Source organism: Coturnix japonica, chromosome 17 (genome assembly GCF_001577835.2).
Source record: "Coturnix japonica isolate 7356 chromosome 17, Coturnix japonica 2.1, whole genome shotgun sequence".
In the NCBI taxonomy this organism is placed as follows: domain Eukaryota; kingdom Metazoa; phylum Chordata; class Aves; order Galliformes; family Phasianidae; genus Coturnix; species Coturnix japonica.
This window is the reverse complement of record NC_029532.1, coordinates 5,210,269-5,227,707: the sequence shown is the minus strand read 5'-3', so window position 1 is coordinate 5,227,707 and position 17,439 is coordinate 5,210,269. Positions and strand designations below refer to the sequence as shown.

Below are 17,439 nucleotides of genomic sequence, written 5' to 3'. Positions count from 1 at the left end.
TCATGACGGAGGTAGAAGTCTTTAGGAAATATTAAATTTCAGGGAGGAAATGGATTCTATTACTGTAGTTTAAAACCAGCTCGTAGCCAGGGTATAAATGTGCACTGACAATAATATACTCCTCTAAAACACAGGCGTGTTGCTGTCACTTAGTCAGCGAATTAAAGCGAATTGCGTTGTCAGAAATCTGACACATACACCTTCCTACAAAAACTTGTTGTATTTCTGTATGCAGATGTGATGGCAGGGCGAGTATCAATACATCGGCATCCCACCATGTGGATTTATGTCATGTTTTTTATTGCCTGTTTCCAGTAGAGGCAACAGTGTATTAGACATAGTGCACTAATGGAGAGGAGAGTCTCCCCTGCTTCTTGCAGATCACTTTGGCTGCTTTTGGGGATGCAGCTTGAGGTGGTTTTGCTGCCTTTTCTTTTTAGTTATTTGACAAGAATCCCAACACAATGCAAGGTCTCCTGTAAATGAAGTTATGGTTGTTGAAGCTGGTTACTTAATTCTCCAGTCCATGTTTGTTGTTTTCAAATGGTACAAATATTTACTGTAAAGTTATTTTACTTTCTGCAGTCTGCTATGCAGGACCCCTCCTGTGTATGATTACCTAGCATTTAAAAAGCTACACGGTGACTGTAAGCCCAGCCAGACTCTTGCAGTTATTACTCTCTTGCCTGAAAGATAAATAATAACAGAGGAAAGAGAACTTCCATCTCTAAAATTAGAGTCATCGGTGCTGTAACCACAGTAGTTGAAATACGTTTTGGAAGTGTATTTTTGGTTGTAAAAGCTTCAAGCCTTTGGGCAAAATGGAGAAGCAGCACATCCAGGCTGCTATTGCAGAGCCATTATCATCCCCAAAGTTAAATGCTGAGTGCTACAGACATTTTTTTCCTTTCCTGATTTTAGGATCAGGTCATTATTTTTGCATTTTTATAAGATTATGTCACACTCTTCATCGTGACATCATCCCAATATGGCTGAGAGAAAAAGGACAGTGCAGAACTACCTGCACATCACTTCTCACCAAGCACTGTGCTGTAATCCTGTGATTTCTTATGGTTTGAGGGGTTTCTGTGATAGCACAGTAGACGTGCAGGCTCAGCAGTGATCCTCCCTCCAAAATCCATCCTATGTAAAACACGTTTGTATTTTTGTTGTTCCTTTGAACCAGAAGTAGTGGCATGGTTGCCTCCTTCATTGCAGACTCGGTGTATGAAAGAAATGTCTTCTTTGTAATCCTTTGCAGTCCCAGACAACATCGTTATGAAGATCCTGGAGAAACGCCTAAATGCACCAGACTGCTTGGCCAAGGGCTGGGTGCTTCGTGGCTTCCCAAGGGACACAGAGCAGGCAGAGATGATGCAAAATGCATGTATTATTCCAAACAGGTAAGATATATATTTAGCACATCACGTACATTGCAAATAAAACTGTGGAGAGATACAGATCTTTACTGACATTCTTTAGGCAGCTGCAACTTCTTTGTTTATTCCGTCCATATCTAGAAAAGGAGTCTCAGTCCCAAAGAGCTGGAAATAGAGCATTGGCCTTACAAATCCTCCAGATGGCCAAACTGTGGAAGAGAGGAGAGGTTGTTCTGATAATATAACTGAGATGCTTTTAAAGGCAAACCATAAAACCATAAGAAATGGATTAAAGTTTGGATTACATCAGGAGGTATATTTTTATTTGCAGCAGGAGAGGGATCTACATCCTCTTGCTTTAGCATATGTGTGATGGAATGGAATATATTAGTGCTGCGAGGAGCTCATTATCAGAGTTTGGGGTTTTGTGAAATAATTAAAGACAACATGAGAATTATATTTTATTTGAGCCATGAAAAATTGTTCAGAAATGCAATATAGGAGAAATGTGCATCAAAAGAGAACTTGTGTGACAGGCAGATACAGTGGGGTTACTCTTCACAGCTGATCCAAAGGTGGTGAGCATTTGAAATGTTGTTAGACTTATCTATGCTGAGTGGCTCTTCCATTCTGCTTCACGACTTCCTGGTTCGATCTGCACAACTAGATGACACGATGGCCACTACTATGGCACACAGTGGAAATATGTGGTTCTTATGCTTCTAAACTCTTGTTTTTAATCTAAGAACCAGTGGTGAAAAAAGTGTTTAAATTAGTGAAGGAATTCTTCCTGTATCTTCTCTGTGGCTGCCTTCATCATGAATACAGTGGAGAAAGAAGCTTAATAGCAATGCAAGTGACAGTTAAATAGCATTTCCCATGGATTATTCTTCATATTTACTTAAAAAGCAGATCCACAGCCTCTTGAACAAGTATCTGAGCACACGAGATCATTGTGAATGCTCAAGTGTGTGCAGGGTGCTTCTTTACAGGGCTGGGACCTCATCAAGTGAGAAAGAACAACTCATCATAAGATCTTCCATGCAGAAATTTTGCACTCACCCATTTCTTCAGCTTCCATTTTCTTTAAAGAGCGATGCACATTCAGATCTGAGATAAGAATTTGGCCCTTACTATTTTACACAGGGCTTGAAGTAGGGGACAAAAATAGGCATCATGCTACCTGATTGATTTTGGAGCTGTTATTTTCCATGCAGCTGAAGCAGTAGGTGTTTGAGGGAGAGAGGGTGATTATAAACAAAAGGACATATTGCAGCATAGGATAGCAGGGCAGTAATTCAGTTGCAGTTGTGATGCTAGTTATAAAACACTATCTGCAGAGGTGGTGTTTCTGACATCAGGAGAAAACACTGATAGAGTTATAGCCTTGAAATCAATCTGGGAATAGGATGCAGAAATCTATAAATCAGACACAGAACAATCTGCAAAGTCTCATTTTTAGGAGGACTCTGTTGATGAAATTAGATTAAAATAAATTTACATATATATCAAGTTTATTATTAAAATCTAGTCACATCAGTAAACAAAATTATTTGTGAAAGAGTATGTTACTCTGTGTTTTGAACTCAAAGTAGACCTCTTTGGCTGATCAGAACACAGAGTTATTGTCTGGTTGTCAAGTCATAAATCTATTCCTTAGAGCTAATAAATGGTTAGTGTTCAAATACTATGTTTTATCTGACTCCCACCTCATAAAGCTAGTACACATAATACTAAATTATACAGCATGGAGCAGGATCAGTCTCCTGACTCCTCCATCTTATGGAAAGAAAAACAAACCCAGTAATTGATGGTAGAAAAGAAGGAAAATAAAGTTATTTGAAAACAAACAAAATGGGCCATAAAGTTTGTTAAAATGTAACAATAAAAAAAACAAACTCATACTGAGTCAGCCACTGCATCCAAAGAACTGCCCTGGAACAAAAAGGACAAGAATTCATCTTCCACTGAAAGAAGAAGGTGTAAGGTTTGGTTTAAATTAGAATCTGCAGTAGAGCAAAGGCATGCTTACAGGCTGGTGCAGGAAGATCTCCTTTGCATCAGAAAAAACTTGTCTACCAGAGAACTCCTCTTCCTGTGCTTAGAAAAGAGCCTTGTACTTCTTTCTGTGTTCTTCCCCACCAAGCAGTACTGCTTAAGTGGACAGGATCCTAATCGCATTGAACTGTGGCAGCCTTTAGGGCAAATAAGAAGCTGAATCCATTAGTGGTCTCACAGCTATCTAGTAAAAGAACAACATTAACCACTTGGTGACTGTGGTAAGTGGGATTCCAAGTACAATTACAGGTGAGCATCTGAAGCTCAGAACTTCTAACACGACAGACTGAATGCAGTTCCTCATCCAAATGAGCAGAAATAAGCATTTTAGCTTTATTCATTGTTAATGCTTGAATAATAACAACAGGAAATACGCAGCACAGCGCTGGGCAGTTCTAATATAAAGAAAACTCTACTTTCTATTTTGCAAAATCCTTTTTGTCTCTTTCTGCTCTCTCCCACATACAGATAAAACACAATTCAGTAGCAGAAATCTCATCTATTATTTTTCTTTCATTAGTTTCAGCTCATTCATGACCAGCTGTCTGCTGGTTCCTGGCCACTTTATGGCCACCAGCAGTTTACAGATACGCTGAGCCAGAGGTTCATCTGGACAACTACATCTAAAAACCCCCTTTTCTTGACTTCATAGCTTCTTCAACACATTGTACTTTGGGCCTTGACCAAGTAGGAATGGTTTTCACCATTTGGTGTCATATGAAAATGGTTCTCTTTTTTGGGTTATAAAAAGAAACAGTACTGACAATGCTGGTTCATTGTGATCTACTTGTAGTTCTTCTAGCTGGTCCTTTTCTATGATAGGACAACCAGAACTGCATTCAGCTTTCAACGTAGTGCTGTGTACTGGATATCTCTATATTTATAGGAGCACAAATATGTTTTCATTTTGTTTTTATCTCCATTAATAACCACTTAAATGCCTTTAAATGTTACTGCGATATATTTGGGGATAACGTCTTGTGTGTAGATTGTAGTAACATTACAGCATTTCTTTCATTGAAAACATGCTGGACACTGACAAAGTGTAACTGATCTCACCTGAGTGTACAAACTCAGCAAGAAGGAGTCTGAGGACCCTTTAACTCAAGATCTCTGTAGTTAAAATTATAGCCTAGTTTGTGTCAGAGTTCCCCTCAAGCTGATAAAACTACTCTTTCCATACGTTCCAGTGGGGGCTACTGCTAAAGGTGTCCTGAGATTCCATTTCCTCTGCTATGCCACTTCCTTTGTTTTTCTATCTATTCTGAATCTGGGGTCGATTGTTTCACATCTCAGTTTTGGTTAATTATGTCACAGTAGTACCTACAAACTTCATTGTTAGACAAATAACAACGTTGTGAGTTCCCATCTCATCAAATATGTGGAAAATTTGCTCAGTCATACACCATGCAGACAGATAAGGCTGGGGAAGGATGCTGAACTGGAGTGAGGATGTAGCAGTGCAATGAAACAAGTGTGCAATATACTTCAAATACCCACTTTTCTAATGCTAAAGGTTTTTCTTTCCCAGTGGAGAAAACAAACAGCAGTAGCTTCTCCAATACAAGTTTTCCAGTGCTGTTTTATTTGGTTTTCAAAAGGATGTGGCTGTATCTCCAATTATATGATCTTTTTACATAATAGATTTTAAGCTTCTTTTTCATCAGGCTACTAAGAACTTGTATCCAAACAGATTAGGATAATGAAGTTCCCCATTTCTAACATAGCGTGTGTGAATATGTTGAGAACAAAAGGAAAGAATCAGAATGGGGGGGGAAAAAAGATTTTTTTAAACTATTTGGTCTTTACATGGGGCTTTCATATTTCTGCAGCTGATCCCAGTGTGGATTAGGGATAATAAACAGCCTATTAATGGAGGCCTGAACTAGGAAATGGAGTTTGAATCAGCAGCAAAATTCAATGGCTGGCGAAGGTTAATAACTCCATTACTACCAGCTCTATTTTTTAGCCGTTTGAAGAGCTAGGTGTTAGCCTTATCTTACTCCTCATTAATTGAGCTAATAGAACCCCAGTGACCCTACCGTGCTGCCATTATCTGAGAGTTTACCAGACATGGACTGGAATACTTATCACTGAATATGTATTCCTCAGATTTCATTTTTTATATCAGAAATATTTTTGTTAAAGATTGGCTGTCTTCTGGCTCCTTTATTTTCCCTCTTCCCTTTCCTTCCTGCCTTCTGTAACAGCTACATATTTGGAAATTAAATGTAAATGACTCAATTAAAATCCTATCAAGCAACAAGCTAAGTCCCAAAATAGTTGCATCAAGGAAACATAACAGTGATTGAATTATTCTGACATGGAAAAATCTTACAGGGCATTTTTATAACTTTGGCCTAATTTAAATGATAGCTGCTTTGTATCTTTTTAGTTGTGTCTTTAATTGATGGCATGCAAAAACCTTATGAGTAACAAAGAAAAAATGCTGTAACAATATCTTATTTTCCCCTCATTTTCAAGGGAAAAATACAGAAAGATTGTTTGTTAATTAAGGTACTAAATCAGTACAGCACGATTTGCCTGCACCAGGGACCCAGAGAAACTGCATGCAAGTCCAAATGGCCTATGGCTTAATTTTAAAAGGAAGTAGTAAAAATAATGGGCAGATCAATTCCCTGTTTCAATCATTCTTGCTTTCTGTCTCTTCTGATTAGAAGGCAGCTCTCTCTCTGAGCTGTTTTCTGGTTGCTGGCTTGCTGACTGTTGTCTTCACTAATGCTAATTGGTTTCCTTTTTATTATCACTTCTCACATCAGTGCTTCCACCCCAGCTACTCTTGTCCTTCTCCTCTACATATTCAATGCCAAACAGACTGAGTGGTCTGGTAAAAATCTAAGGGGCAAGTCATTAGGAGCTAAAAGGGCAGGACAGAGAGTCATTTACTTTTCTTTTCCTGTTCCATCTCTATTGCAAGAGTTGTCAGCGAGCACTTCATAATAGGCAAAATGTCTTAGGGAAGTGTAACTATGCCATTAACCTTATACATAACAGTTGTGCATGGAAAGGCACTCTTTGCTCTGGCATCTGGGCTCTATCCAGCAGTCACACCCACAGGTTACTTCATAGTGAATAACTGTGGGATGCTGCATTTGTTGTCACAAACATCGCTGCTTCTTTCTTACTCTGCTCCAGCAAAAATAAGAGGTATATTGGCTTCAGTTGTGGGAAGCAGGCATTAGTTTTAGAAGTTTCCTCTTCCAGGCTCCTTTTGATGGTTGGAGTTGGTTTGGTGAAGTCCTGGGCACAGCAATTAAGGAGATCTCTGATCTCAGCGAGCTTCCAAACCTCCAGGAAGAGAAAGAAGAAAAACTTCTACTTCTAAGCCAAGGGTTTCTTATTATTTTTTTAAGGACACAAAACCACATGCAGAATCCTTTCATTCTTTTTGCTGCAGAAAAAAGGGTTGTTTTCCTGCTGTAGCTACCTCTTGCAAATGAAGAGACATTAGGAAACCTTGAAGACTCTCTAGCCTGATAAAATGTGTAGTCTGGGCTACTTTTCATGTCTTTGGCAATAGTAGCAAGTGTTAGACAAGATAAACCAAACCAGCATAATCTCTGCATGGGAACAGATGCAGTCAAACTGGAAACACTGAGCTTAATGCTTTCAGTCCTTCAGGTATGAAGTTGGAGGAACTAAACTGAGGGAGGAAACCTTCAGCTGTAATGGTGCAACAGAAGCTTAATATGCACTGCAGAAAAGAGCACATATTGATAAATCTAATGAGAGTTGTACATGCTTGAGAGCTGAGGATGGAGATGGTGTCTGAGAAAGCACAGGAGGACGAGGAGGGCTCTGCAGTGTTGTCAGGCATCTCAAATGGTTGATCTCTTACCATTTCCTTACTTCAGTGGCCTGGTGGCAAAAGTTGGCTGAATGTTATTCTGAATAGATGTAGAAAATTCACTGTTATGTCTGTACTTGTGAAAATCTGGTTTATGAAAGTCCCTTACAGTGTTTGCTGTCTGATTTTGCACCAGGGCAGTTACATTGGAAAGGTACCTTACCTTTGAACTCTGTGATTGCTGAAATTCAGGAAAATCGTGATGAAAACATAGGACAAGACTTTGTCAGCTGCCCTCCAGCTTAGAAGGCTCTTTGGACCTGAGCCTAATTGCAGAGTAAGCCATTACTCAGGTAGTGTGGCTGGCAGCATTGGGCCATGCGGAAATCCACAGGCAGAGCTGGCATTATGCTGTTTTTGCTTAGATTCTCCATGCTGAAGATCTGGGAAGACAAGTGCATCAGTCTGTAGCAAATGTAATACGGCTTGGGTGATTAAAACTGTCAAGTAATATTGCATATTGAATGGAGACTAGTTTGTCATTACCATGAGGATTAGAAAGTGTAATCTTCATTAAAACATCCATGGATTTACTGCTGTTTGCCTTGGAACAAGATATTTGCTTAGAATTTTCTAGTTAGTAAATTTAGCAAGTGCAGGGCAATTTAGGAGAGCAGAGCTGAACAGTGTCACAGCTTATCCTGCAGGAGAGGTGTTGGAACGATCCCGTTAGCCTGACAGATGCAGTGGATCTAATTCTATTGGTCTGGATCGTGTGCGGTCACATAAATGTATTAATCACCATCACTTAAATTGGCTTCCCTTGTCTCTGCTGTAAGTGGAGACCCAGTGTTTCTGTGCTAAGGAAGGGTTATAATTTCTGTCCCTAACTCTGTTATGTTTACGTATTTGTGTATTGCTGAAGTCTGTCCTTTGTGAGACCTGGAATACATTTTGGTTAAGGCTCTCATCTGTCCCACCGAAGTTTCTTTCTTCTCCTTTTCTAACAGATGCTGTATTTTTGAGCTCAGTAAGACCACTATTGAGCTATCCACATGGTCAGAATTAAAAAGAAATAGAAGATGGTATGGTAAGATTGTTTTGATAGGAATCCTGGTGAATATCCCATTGATGTGTATTGCCATGATGCAGAGAGGAATTTGTTCTATTGGTATAACTCAAAAGAATGGCAAGTTAAAGTAAGAAAAAGCTGTTTGGTTTTACCTTCTCAGAAGTGCTGCTGATTTTGTGAATGTAATTCAAACTGATTTTCTGGCCAAGTTTATAGGAAGAATTCCTCCTTATGTACTCACACTAAAATCAAAGGATTTGTATTGGCTGTGAATTTGCCCCAAAATTGAAGAGAACCAGAATAACGAAATCACGTGGCTTTTGAGCCCCATGAGTCTTCTGGGCTTTCCAGGTTGACATGTATTTTCCATGGCTGTGTTCCCAGTAGACTGCTGAACTGTCAGAGATAAGTCATGGGTAAGGCAAACTTGCTATAATTTTGTAACCCAAACCCTAACTGCCATGGATGAGAGTGCATTGGTGCAGCCAGAACAGGAGCAAGTCCTTGGCTTTCGTCCCAATAGATGTAACTACAGGAGAAATCTAGGACCAGATTCAGGACTTAAGGTCTCATCCTTCTTTATATTTGCCTTACAAGCATAGGAAGTCCAATCGTTACTGCTTCCAAGTTGTTCTGTCTGCAAAAAGTTGAGAGTAGCTCCCTCTGATGTATCACACCTTGTGTTGTTTCAGTGCTAAGTGTAGGAAAGCTCAATATTCAGGCTGAAAATTTGTTTTTAGTTCCTGCCTTACCGAGAATTTCTGCAGCAGTTCCTAAGCATCCCCTTACCATTCCCCATCTTCCTTTCTCCCACCCCTACCTGACCCTGCCATAGATCTCAACGGTTGTTTTACCTTGTTGATGTTTTGTCTATATTTGCTTTAACCAGATGCCCCTCTTTGCATGCAGCACTGGGACTCATCCCCTCTCTCCTATCAACAATAATTAGCCTTGTAAGACTAATGGAAGAAATCGTGTCTAATTACCCTGTTGAAGGCCCAATTATGTTATTAACATTTGTGGGCTATAAGCTAATGATGAGGAGAGCCGCTCATTTGCATAGCATTAAGTTAATTGAGCTGGAAGCTATGGGGTGGATAGCGGCGATGATAGCAGGATTCTGTTACAGAATGGATAATGATGACCAGAGCAGGACGATTCACCTGACAGGTTTATTAATTAACAGCTATCTGATTACCTAAAAGAAATGGCAAGTGGCAGTCCTTCTGAAAGAAGCAGCAGTATTTCTTTTTACTGAATTATTCTTTATCACTGTTGATGTTCTGGGATGATTTATGGTAATGGCAGTGTAAGCTCTTTCCTCGAAGCCCACCCAGAACTCATTTGGGTTCAGCCCCACACTGTTATGAAAATGCCCATTGAATGCCCCATAGTTCTCAATATGTCTTGTTCCTGCCTAGTGCACCAAGTGGGGCTGTACCAGTGAGTTCATACAGTTCTGAGAAGGTATTTTGGGAATCCTTAATGATGATACAGTCCTCGAGTTTTGCCCCTGGAAGAGCTGTCTGGTTTGATTTTGTTAAAGCACTTGTTGGCTGTGATGTTGGGAGGGATCCTCTGTTGTATCAGAGAGAAAATAACAATAAACTTTGAGCTTTTCAGATTTTCCTGGTACAAACAAAGCACAAGTGAAGGTGAGCGCCCTTACCTTCAATTTATTTCTAGGTACACAGAGCTGTGCAGTGTTGCTGGGCCTTTTAAGAAATGGGTTATATTTTTTTTTCATTATTATTATTTAAATCTGTAGGAAGTATAACAATCTGTCCTTTCCTTTCTGATTAGACATCAGCTTGTCTTGTTCATTCCAAACACGTTGTAATTCACAACAGATTCAGACAGTCCTGTTTGAACTGCAGTATCCTTTAGATGAAGAAAGCCCCACTCTGTTTAAAAGTTGCCTGCATTCATGATTCCAAGGGAGAGCTGAGCTACTTGCTACGCCGTTCTTCTTTCTTACAGTTCCTCACCTTGGTTTCTGAAGGTACCCACATGTCAAATACACCTCCCAGTCAACATGTTCTTAGACTTTTTTATTTTCTACTACTTTAAAGGGCCCATTATTAAATCATGTGAACTCCAGCCCTTACCTACTGCCTGGGACACCGGTTCATCCTGGAATGTCCTCTGACCAGCTTTGTTCCCGGCGGAAAGGGAACACTGCTAGTTTTAACCTCCCAGAGAATGACCTTTATCAGTCAGGATGGCACAATGATTAGCATTTCAATGGTAAGGGGTCTGTGAAGAGTAAGGACCCATGGTTAAAACACCATCACCATTACTGTGCTGTCAGAGAACCTACATTCATGCAGTCTCCCTTAGTTCTGGAATTTGTTGGAGAACAAGGAGATAACGTTGCCTTCATCAGGTGTGATAAGGAGGCCAAAAGCTTAGTTTAGTAGATACTTAGAAACATTCATAAATCAGCACAGGCACATTTGGTCATAAGAAGAGGTGGAAAACCAAATATAAGGGACACAGTCTGGGAGAGCAGCTCCTGAGCTGACTACATCTGATCTGTTCCTACAACTAGCAGCTGCCAGCAAGGAGAGAGTCCCACCATTAGCACTGGCTGAGAGACAGTGACTGGCTGCAGAAACCTGTGTGATATGGAGCAAGCAAGGGCAAGATGTTTGTTGAGTATGTACAAGGAGCATCTTCTTTCTCCTCGCAGTGATGGCGCAGAGCCTGATCTCCACAATTGCATTAAAATTACCTAAAAAGGTTGCTCAGGAAACCTAGCACGATAAACGAGTGCTGGAATTTAAACCCTTAGTCCTCCTGCTCCTCATTATCTTTCTGTAATCACTAACCCTTACAGTCAGTGTTGGATAGAAATATCTTTACTGTACAAATTAGTTTTTCTGTAAGGCATTGTGCCGTTCACTACAGTGCCTGGCTGTATAAAATAGACAAACGCAGCATCAAGCCAAGATCCAATAGATGAGGAATTATGTATTTAATTCAGAGTTCTGTATGGAGTGCTCATAAAAGCTTGATCATGATAGAGGGGCCAATAAACATTTGGGAACATAAATATTTCTGTAGGAAATGGCTTTGTGAAACATTTAGTTGTTGAGTAATAAGAAGAACAGAGAAAATCAGAGGAGCAGAAATCTCTAGGTACTAATCTGATGGGTTATATATGTTACAATGATAATAATGCTGAAAGGTTTTGGGTTTTTTTGGGTTTTTTTTTGTTTTTTTTTTTGTTTTTTTTTATGGGACGGGTATCAACAAACACATTGAGTCCTGCACTTTCTACTAACATCTTCCTCTGTTTGATGCCCCACTTTCTGTCTCAGGTACTCTAAAAGTCAGCTTTAAACCTAGGAAAGCAGTGGGTGAGACCTAGGAGTGCTGAGCTACTGTGAAAGCTACCTGTAAGTTCTCTGAATCTACAAGTGCTTTGAGCAGGCAGAGCAAAGCCTTGGAATCTCAGGCTCACCCAGTCCCACCCAGCAGCTCTGCTGTTCAAACGAAGCCTCTGTCAGAGGGACCTAGAGGGATGTGGTTGCAGATCTGGTGGCAGCTTCTACCAAGAGACAACCAGGAGCAAACTGGGTGTGGGATGGAGGCAGGTACTGGAGGAGCTTTGCAGGCAGGTGTTGGCACCCATCAGCAGCAGAAGGTGATGGAGCTGGGGGAACAAATCTGATCACACAGCCCACAGATTGCAGAGGGGTGGGCAGCGTTTGTGGTCAGGGATGGGCTGTGAGTGGACGTGTAACTACCTGAGGATTCAGGGAATATAATGCTCGCAGGCTCCCTGTCATTTGGCTTTTTGGGAACATCCATTACTTGAGTGTTTAGGCATCAGTCCAGACTGAAGACATGAGGGAATATGTTTTTAGTAAATCACACATAAAGTATTTTAAACGATCAAATGGTAGAACAAACACTATGGCAACATGGCCAGTGCCTCTGTCAGTGTGTAGGCTCAAAAGTAAGAGAACCAGTAAGAAAACCAATGCTGGAATGGCTGACTAACCAGGTGAGAAGCGATGCTTTGGCTGCAAGGATTTTTGAGGGCTATAGAAAAAAACAGAATAAGATTAGAAAGTATTTGTCCACCCTTGATGACAGATGTGTGAGAAGATGTTATCATTTGCTGCCTCTCTTTTTCCCTCTGAAAACAGCAGCAGCAATGAGCTGGCAGGCACAGTGAAATGCAGTTAGCAAAAGTAATGGGAGTTGAAAGTTTGACCTTTTGTGATGGAAATTTGATATGAAAAAAGGGTCTTTTGATAATTTCTCTACCCAATCAGATATTGGAGATGTCTTGATCCCGCTTCCTCATTTGCATGCTGACTGATCTCATTTGAAACCCCAATCATTCAGAAATATTGGGACGTCAACAGAAATGTTACAAGCAAGGAGCCGTTTTATCTGAAAGGTCTGCAGGATGTCATCTCTTGTTTTTCACTCCAGTGGCCTGATCTCTTCTTCATGATTCCATGTTTTTATTGGCAGGATAAGTTGAACATATTGAAATGCAAATCGCCCTTTCCACATTGAACCAAAATAGAGAAGTTTTTTTTTTTTCCTGTATGATTGATTGTATCCGAGACACTTCAAAAGCAACAAAGAAAATACTTTCTGCTGGATTTCGTGACATTGCCAAGTTTTGACGTTTCCTGTTAGTAATCACGAGCAGAACCTGGTTTCTGGGCCCCCATCTCACCTCTGCTTTTCCCCCATCATAAAGCCCACACTGATGCAGTTCACTGTTTCTGGCACAAAGCTGTGAGGTCCTCCCATTTCTCTTCATGGGCTTGCACACAAATGCTGTCCTCAATGTATTTAATAGTCTTTCTGATACTGTATATTCTATATTAATCCAACAGTGGCATAATTCAAAGCCCACCAATATCACATACTGACTTTAAGCTGTGTTAACAGATTCCTGATCCTGGGCACTGCCCACTCGAGTGAGTTTAATCTCACAAAGAATTTAACCTTTTTATTTTCTAGAGCAGGCAGTTCAGTTTTCACTTCGCAACATGGTAGGTTCATGGCATGTTCTTATACTGTGCAGCTGGAATCAACCTTCCCTTATTTCATTGAATGCCTATTAGTGTCTTATGCCAAAATACTGCATTTGTTAACCCAGAAGCTAAGAACAAATGAACGATATACAGTAGTTCCAAATAAAGAAAGTGATTTTGTCAGGAACTTTATAAGAGACATTCTGCTTTCTAGAGAAAAATCAATGCTCACTGGCTGTAAATCTTTTGCCTTGTGCTGGTGAACACCTGCACTGGACTGCCGAAGTGCTCTGCTTTTCCGCCTTGGTTTAGCTTTTACTCAGAACAGAATGATGCCAGCAGAAGTGAAGGACAGAGATGGATGTTATTAGTTTAATATTGTGGTACTTGGCTGGGGGGGTGGTTTGTCACTGGAATGCCAATGGAAGCTGGCACTTTTTAAAGAGTAATCCTGTGTACCATCTCTTGGCTGTCCCTCCCTAACAAAACATTTCTTAAAATGGAGTGGTTTGTAGAGTTTTGCTTTTGGCAGATCAACTCACATCCTTGGGTTCTCTGGAGCCCATAGGTTCTAAGAGGGGACTCAGTGCCCTTACTGTAGTGTTTGACAGGGAGAGACAGTGCAGAAGAGAGGGGATGGGTGGACTGGATGGTCAGCTTTACATAATAGGATGTTTTGAACATCATTTAGGTGGTATTCATACAGTGCTTTGAAAGGTAAAGCTCTAAATTAATCAGGAGGTCAAAAATTACCATGATCTTCCTCAGGTGGGTGATAATATGTCTGGTGAGGGACCTGTAGAAGTTCAGTCTGCAGTTCTGGGCTGCAGAAGTAGTGCATTAACCCAACTTGTTCTTTATTCAATAGATTTCAAGGTCTGACTGTAGTGTAGTGCATCTATTTGTGGAATTCATCTTCCCCCAGTTACTCCAGCTGTAGTTCTGGGTGCTGGTTGGGGTCTTCCCTGACTGAGAAATGCAGCTGTGGGTGATTGAGGACAGGAGCACCACGACTGACTGGTGGGCCTCTTCCATCAAACCCCTCGTTCAGCCAGCAAAGAGTGCTTTGTGGGATGGCTGTAATGGTAAACCTCCAGTTCTTTGGGCAATAAAGGTAAACCTCCTTTTCTTTGGGCAATAGACTAAAGCTGTTGGTATGAACCCCGAGCGCAGCTCTGCATTAGACACTGAGTGTTTTCCCAGGTGGGAAAGCAGCCTCCTTCATCTCTCAGTATTATAGAATATCGAACCACATAAGTTAAAACATGCTGTGTTATTCTCAATGGCTGCAGCAATTGAACTCCTCCCTGCTGGATTTTTTTTGGAATATATGTCTCTCTCCACCTATTTCTGTTGCTCTTCAGCTCTGAGAACAAAAACGCAGCTTAGTTTACCAATATTTTCTCTGTGGTGAAGTCAGCATAGAATATTAGTGTCCAAAAAGTTGTAAAACAAAAGACTATCATATGTTGCACCTTTTAATCATGTAATTGCTGAGTGACATTTAACTCTGCGGCTTTAAGTTTCTCCTTTGTCAGCCAGCCTTCTCCTCCTGCCCCTCTCGTCCCCTCCTCTCGAGGCAGCCTGCTTTTGCAGAGTAGTGCTTTAACTACACTGAAGTTTGGCTGGGCTTCTACATATTACAGCAGCAACACGAAAGCAAACAATTGAAGTATTTGAGAACAATGAAATATGTATGGCTATCTGTGACAGCCCTATAAAGCAGAGCAATTAGCCGCGTAATCCGAGAAAGCCAAAGCGCCCGGCAGCCCACGGTTCCCTATTAGTTAAATGCTTTTTGTACGTCCTTCTCCCATCAAATCAACTAACACTTCCTTTAATTGGTTCATGAATTATACAGCTTGGCTGCATTATAATTTAATCACCAGTAAACATTCCTGGGGCCCGCTGTAAAGCGTATAGCGCTCATTAATTCCTTAATTTCAGCAGATGGAAGGGGAGATCGGATGAACGGTGGCAGTACAGAGCGCCTTGGGCAATGGAAGAAGGAAAAAAAGGTGGGGGGCCGTTTAGGTTTTTTAAGGGCTGTCAGAAACTCAATCTGTGAGCTGTCAGCAGCTTGGACCTGCTTCCCCCCCACCTCCCCCTGCCTTCACCCCACCTACCGCTGCAAGTGACTGACGGATTCATATGGAGCCTTGTCAACCCGTCTTTAAACATCAAGCCAGCGGGTAAACCAAGCCCAATGTAAATTAATTCTTGTCTTACGGGCCCCCCTTTCTCTGTCCCCATGAATATTTCATGGCGGGCAGCATAAATATTAATTCTAATAGCTCTGCACAGTGGTTATTATTTCTGTTTTATGACAAATATTCATAAAATATTCAGGACCCTTTTTTAGAACATTTACACACTTGATTGTGAAATTTTCCAGCTTCCTGGGGACACAGTAAACATATTGGGGTTCTCTTGATGGACTTTTTTCTCTCTTAATTAATACTACGCCGCATTAATATTTAATCAGATTTAGTTTTCTTTTCCCCAGAAGTGAACCCTATTACATTTGAGGATTTATTTGACAGTATTTAAACAGGGAATTTTTATTCCCTATTATGAAATTGGTTTCCTTTGACACACATATAAAATGACACATAATAATCCATTCTTTTATTCCCTCCCCTTGCCCCCATATCGTACACTTTTTGGTGTCGGTTCTTTATCTCCTGGACCAAATATCCTGCCAGCAACAAAAGTTGGTGTTTAAATGATGGAGTAGGGGGACTCTGATGTAGCTTCTTATGAGAATGCCTAAGATTAAACATCATTTGCTATCAAATTGATTCCGTTTATTTAAAAGGAAGAAAAATGTAAGGGAGAAAATTATAAGGAGGAAAAGTGCTTTTTAGAAGCAGTTGGTAGCAGAGAAAAGCTGCAGACAGGCAGCAAAGGCATCGCTTCTGATACGAGTTTCCAAGTGCTTAACCCCGGAGTTAAAATTTGCTCAGCAGAATGTAATTAATGCAGGGAGGGCTGCAGGCATCTGAGGAAACGGGACTGTGCTGGGGGAGTGGATTCAGACTCCCAACCATGGGCCTCCGGGGCTGCAGAGGCTTTCGATTATCGGAGACGGATCTGACTAACGTTATGGATGGTGGGAATTGTGGCAGCCACATTACTCCGAGGCAGTGCTGGCTGCCATCTTATTCTGTGATTCATAAAGCACCGCTGGAATGAACTCCAGGCAGAACGCAAAGATGCTCGAATAACAGCTGAGAGTAAGGAGGGGGCAGAGAATGAAAATGGAGAAACGTAAAGCAGATATGAGTGGATGCAAGCCACTTAATGTATACAGAAATAGTTAATATTGCTTTCTGATGTGAAGCTTTAAAAACGCATGGAAGCTCCTTGTATGAAAGCATTTGCTCTGAACACGTGTGCTTTTCACTGTGCTCATGTAGCATTTATGCTGCCAGCAGCTCGTCTCGCGTGGGATGGCTTTGGGTGAACATCTGCACGATGCTGGAGCAGCTCCTCTGCTATTTCCCAGCTGAATACCCAGCCCATGGTTCTGCCTTGCAGGGCTGTGCCTGCTCCTGTGGGGTGAACCATGTGGCACCTGCAGAGACACTGTGATGGCTGCAGGGTGGGCTGCCTAGGGACCCCATCCCTGCGGCTGTCGGAGGCTGAGCACATCTAACTGCTGTGTGGAGAGCACCTCATGGGGTCATTGCTTCATACTGTCAGCAAAGAGAACATCTGCAGCTCCAAAGGATGATGTTCATCTCACTCCCCTGGCCAGAAGCCACGTCTTGGGAATTGTGGCCCACTTAGCTGCCTTTCGGAGTTATCCTGCAGAAACGCATCCATTTGAAAAGGAAGATCCTATGCCTGGAAATAGCTTGCTGTCAAGTGAGTCATTGTAGGAGCTCAACAAGGAAACGTTTGTGCTGATTAACCTGTGCTTTAGTCTTTATGCAGTGTATTTTCCCTCGTGGTCCAAACCTAGAGGGTGAAATTACTTCCCAAAATAGAACTAAGCATCCTTCATCAGAATAGATCCTGGAACTTGAAAGATATTGCTGAATAAAACCTCCCAACACCTCCATCCATAAATAAGAGATAAAGTTCATTTCATCCACTGCAGAGAGATGCAAA

At 41.2% G+C, this 17,439-nt stretch overlaps 1 protein-coding gene across 3 annotated transcripts in view; it reads left to right on the top strand.

The window, feature by feature from the left end:
- AK8 (adenylate kinase 8) overlaps positions 1 to 17,439 on the top strand; it is a 60,383-nt gene that overhangs the window by 35,295 nt on the left and 7,649 nt on the right. For 2 of the 3 annotated variants that reach the window (XM_015879182.2, XM_015879181.2), the window contains exon 11: positions 1,262 to 1,403. In XM_015879182.2, coding sequence (XP_015734668.1) covers positions 1,262 to 1,403 — 142 coding nt within the window. Of the gene's footprint in view, positions 1 to 1,261; positions 1,404 to 15,270; positions 15,407 to 17,439 lie in introns of those variants that run through there. The other variant, XM_015879183.2, reaches the window with a different exon arrangement.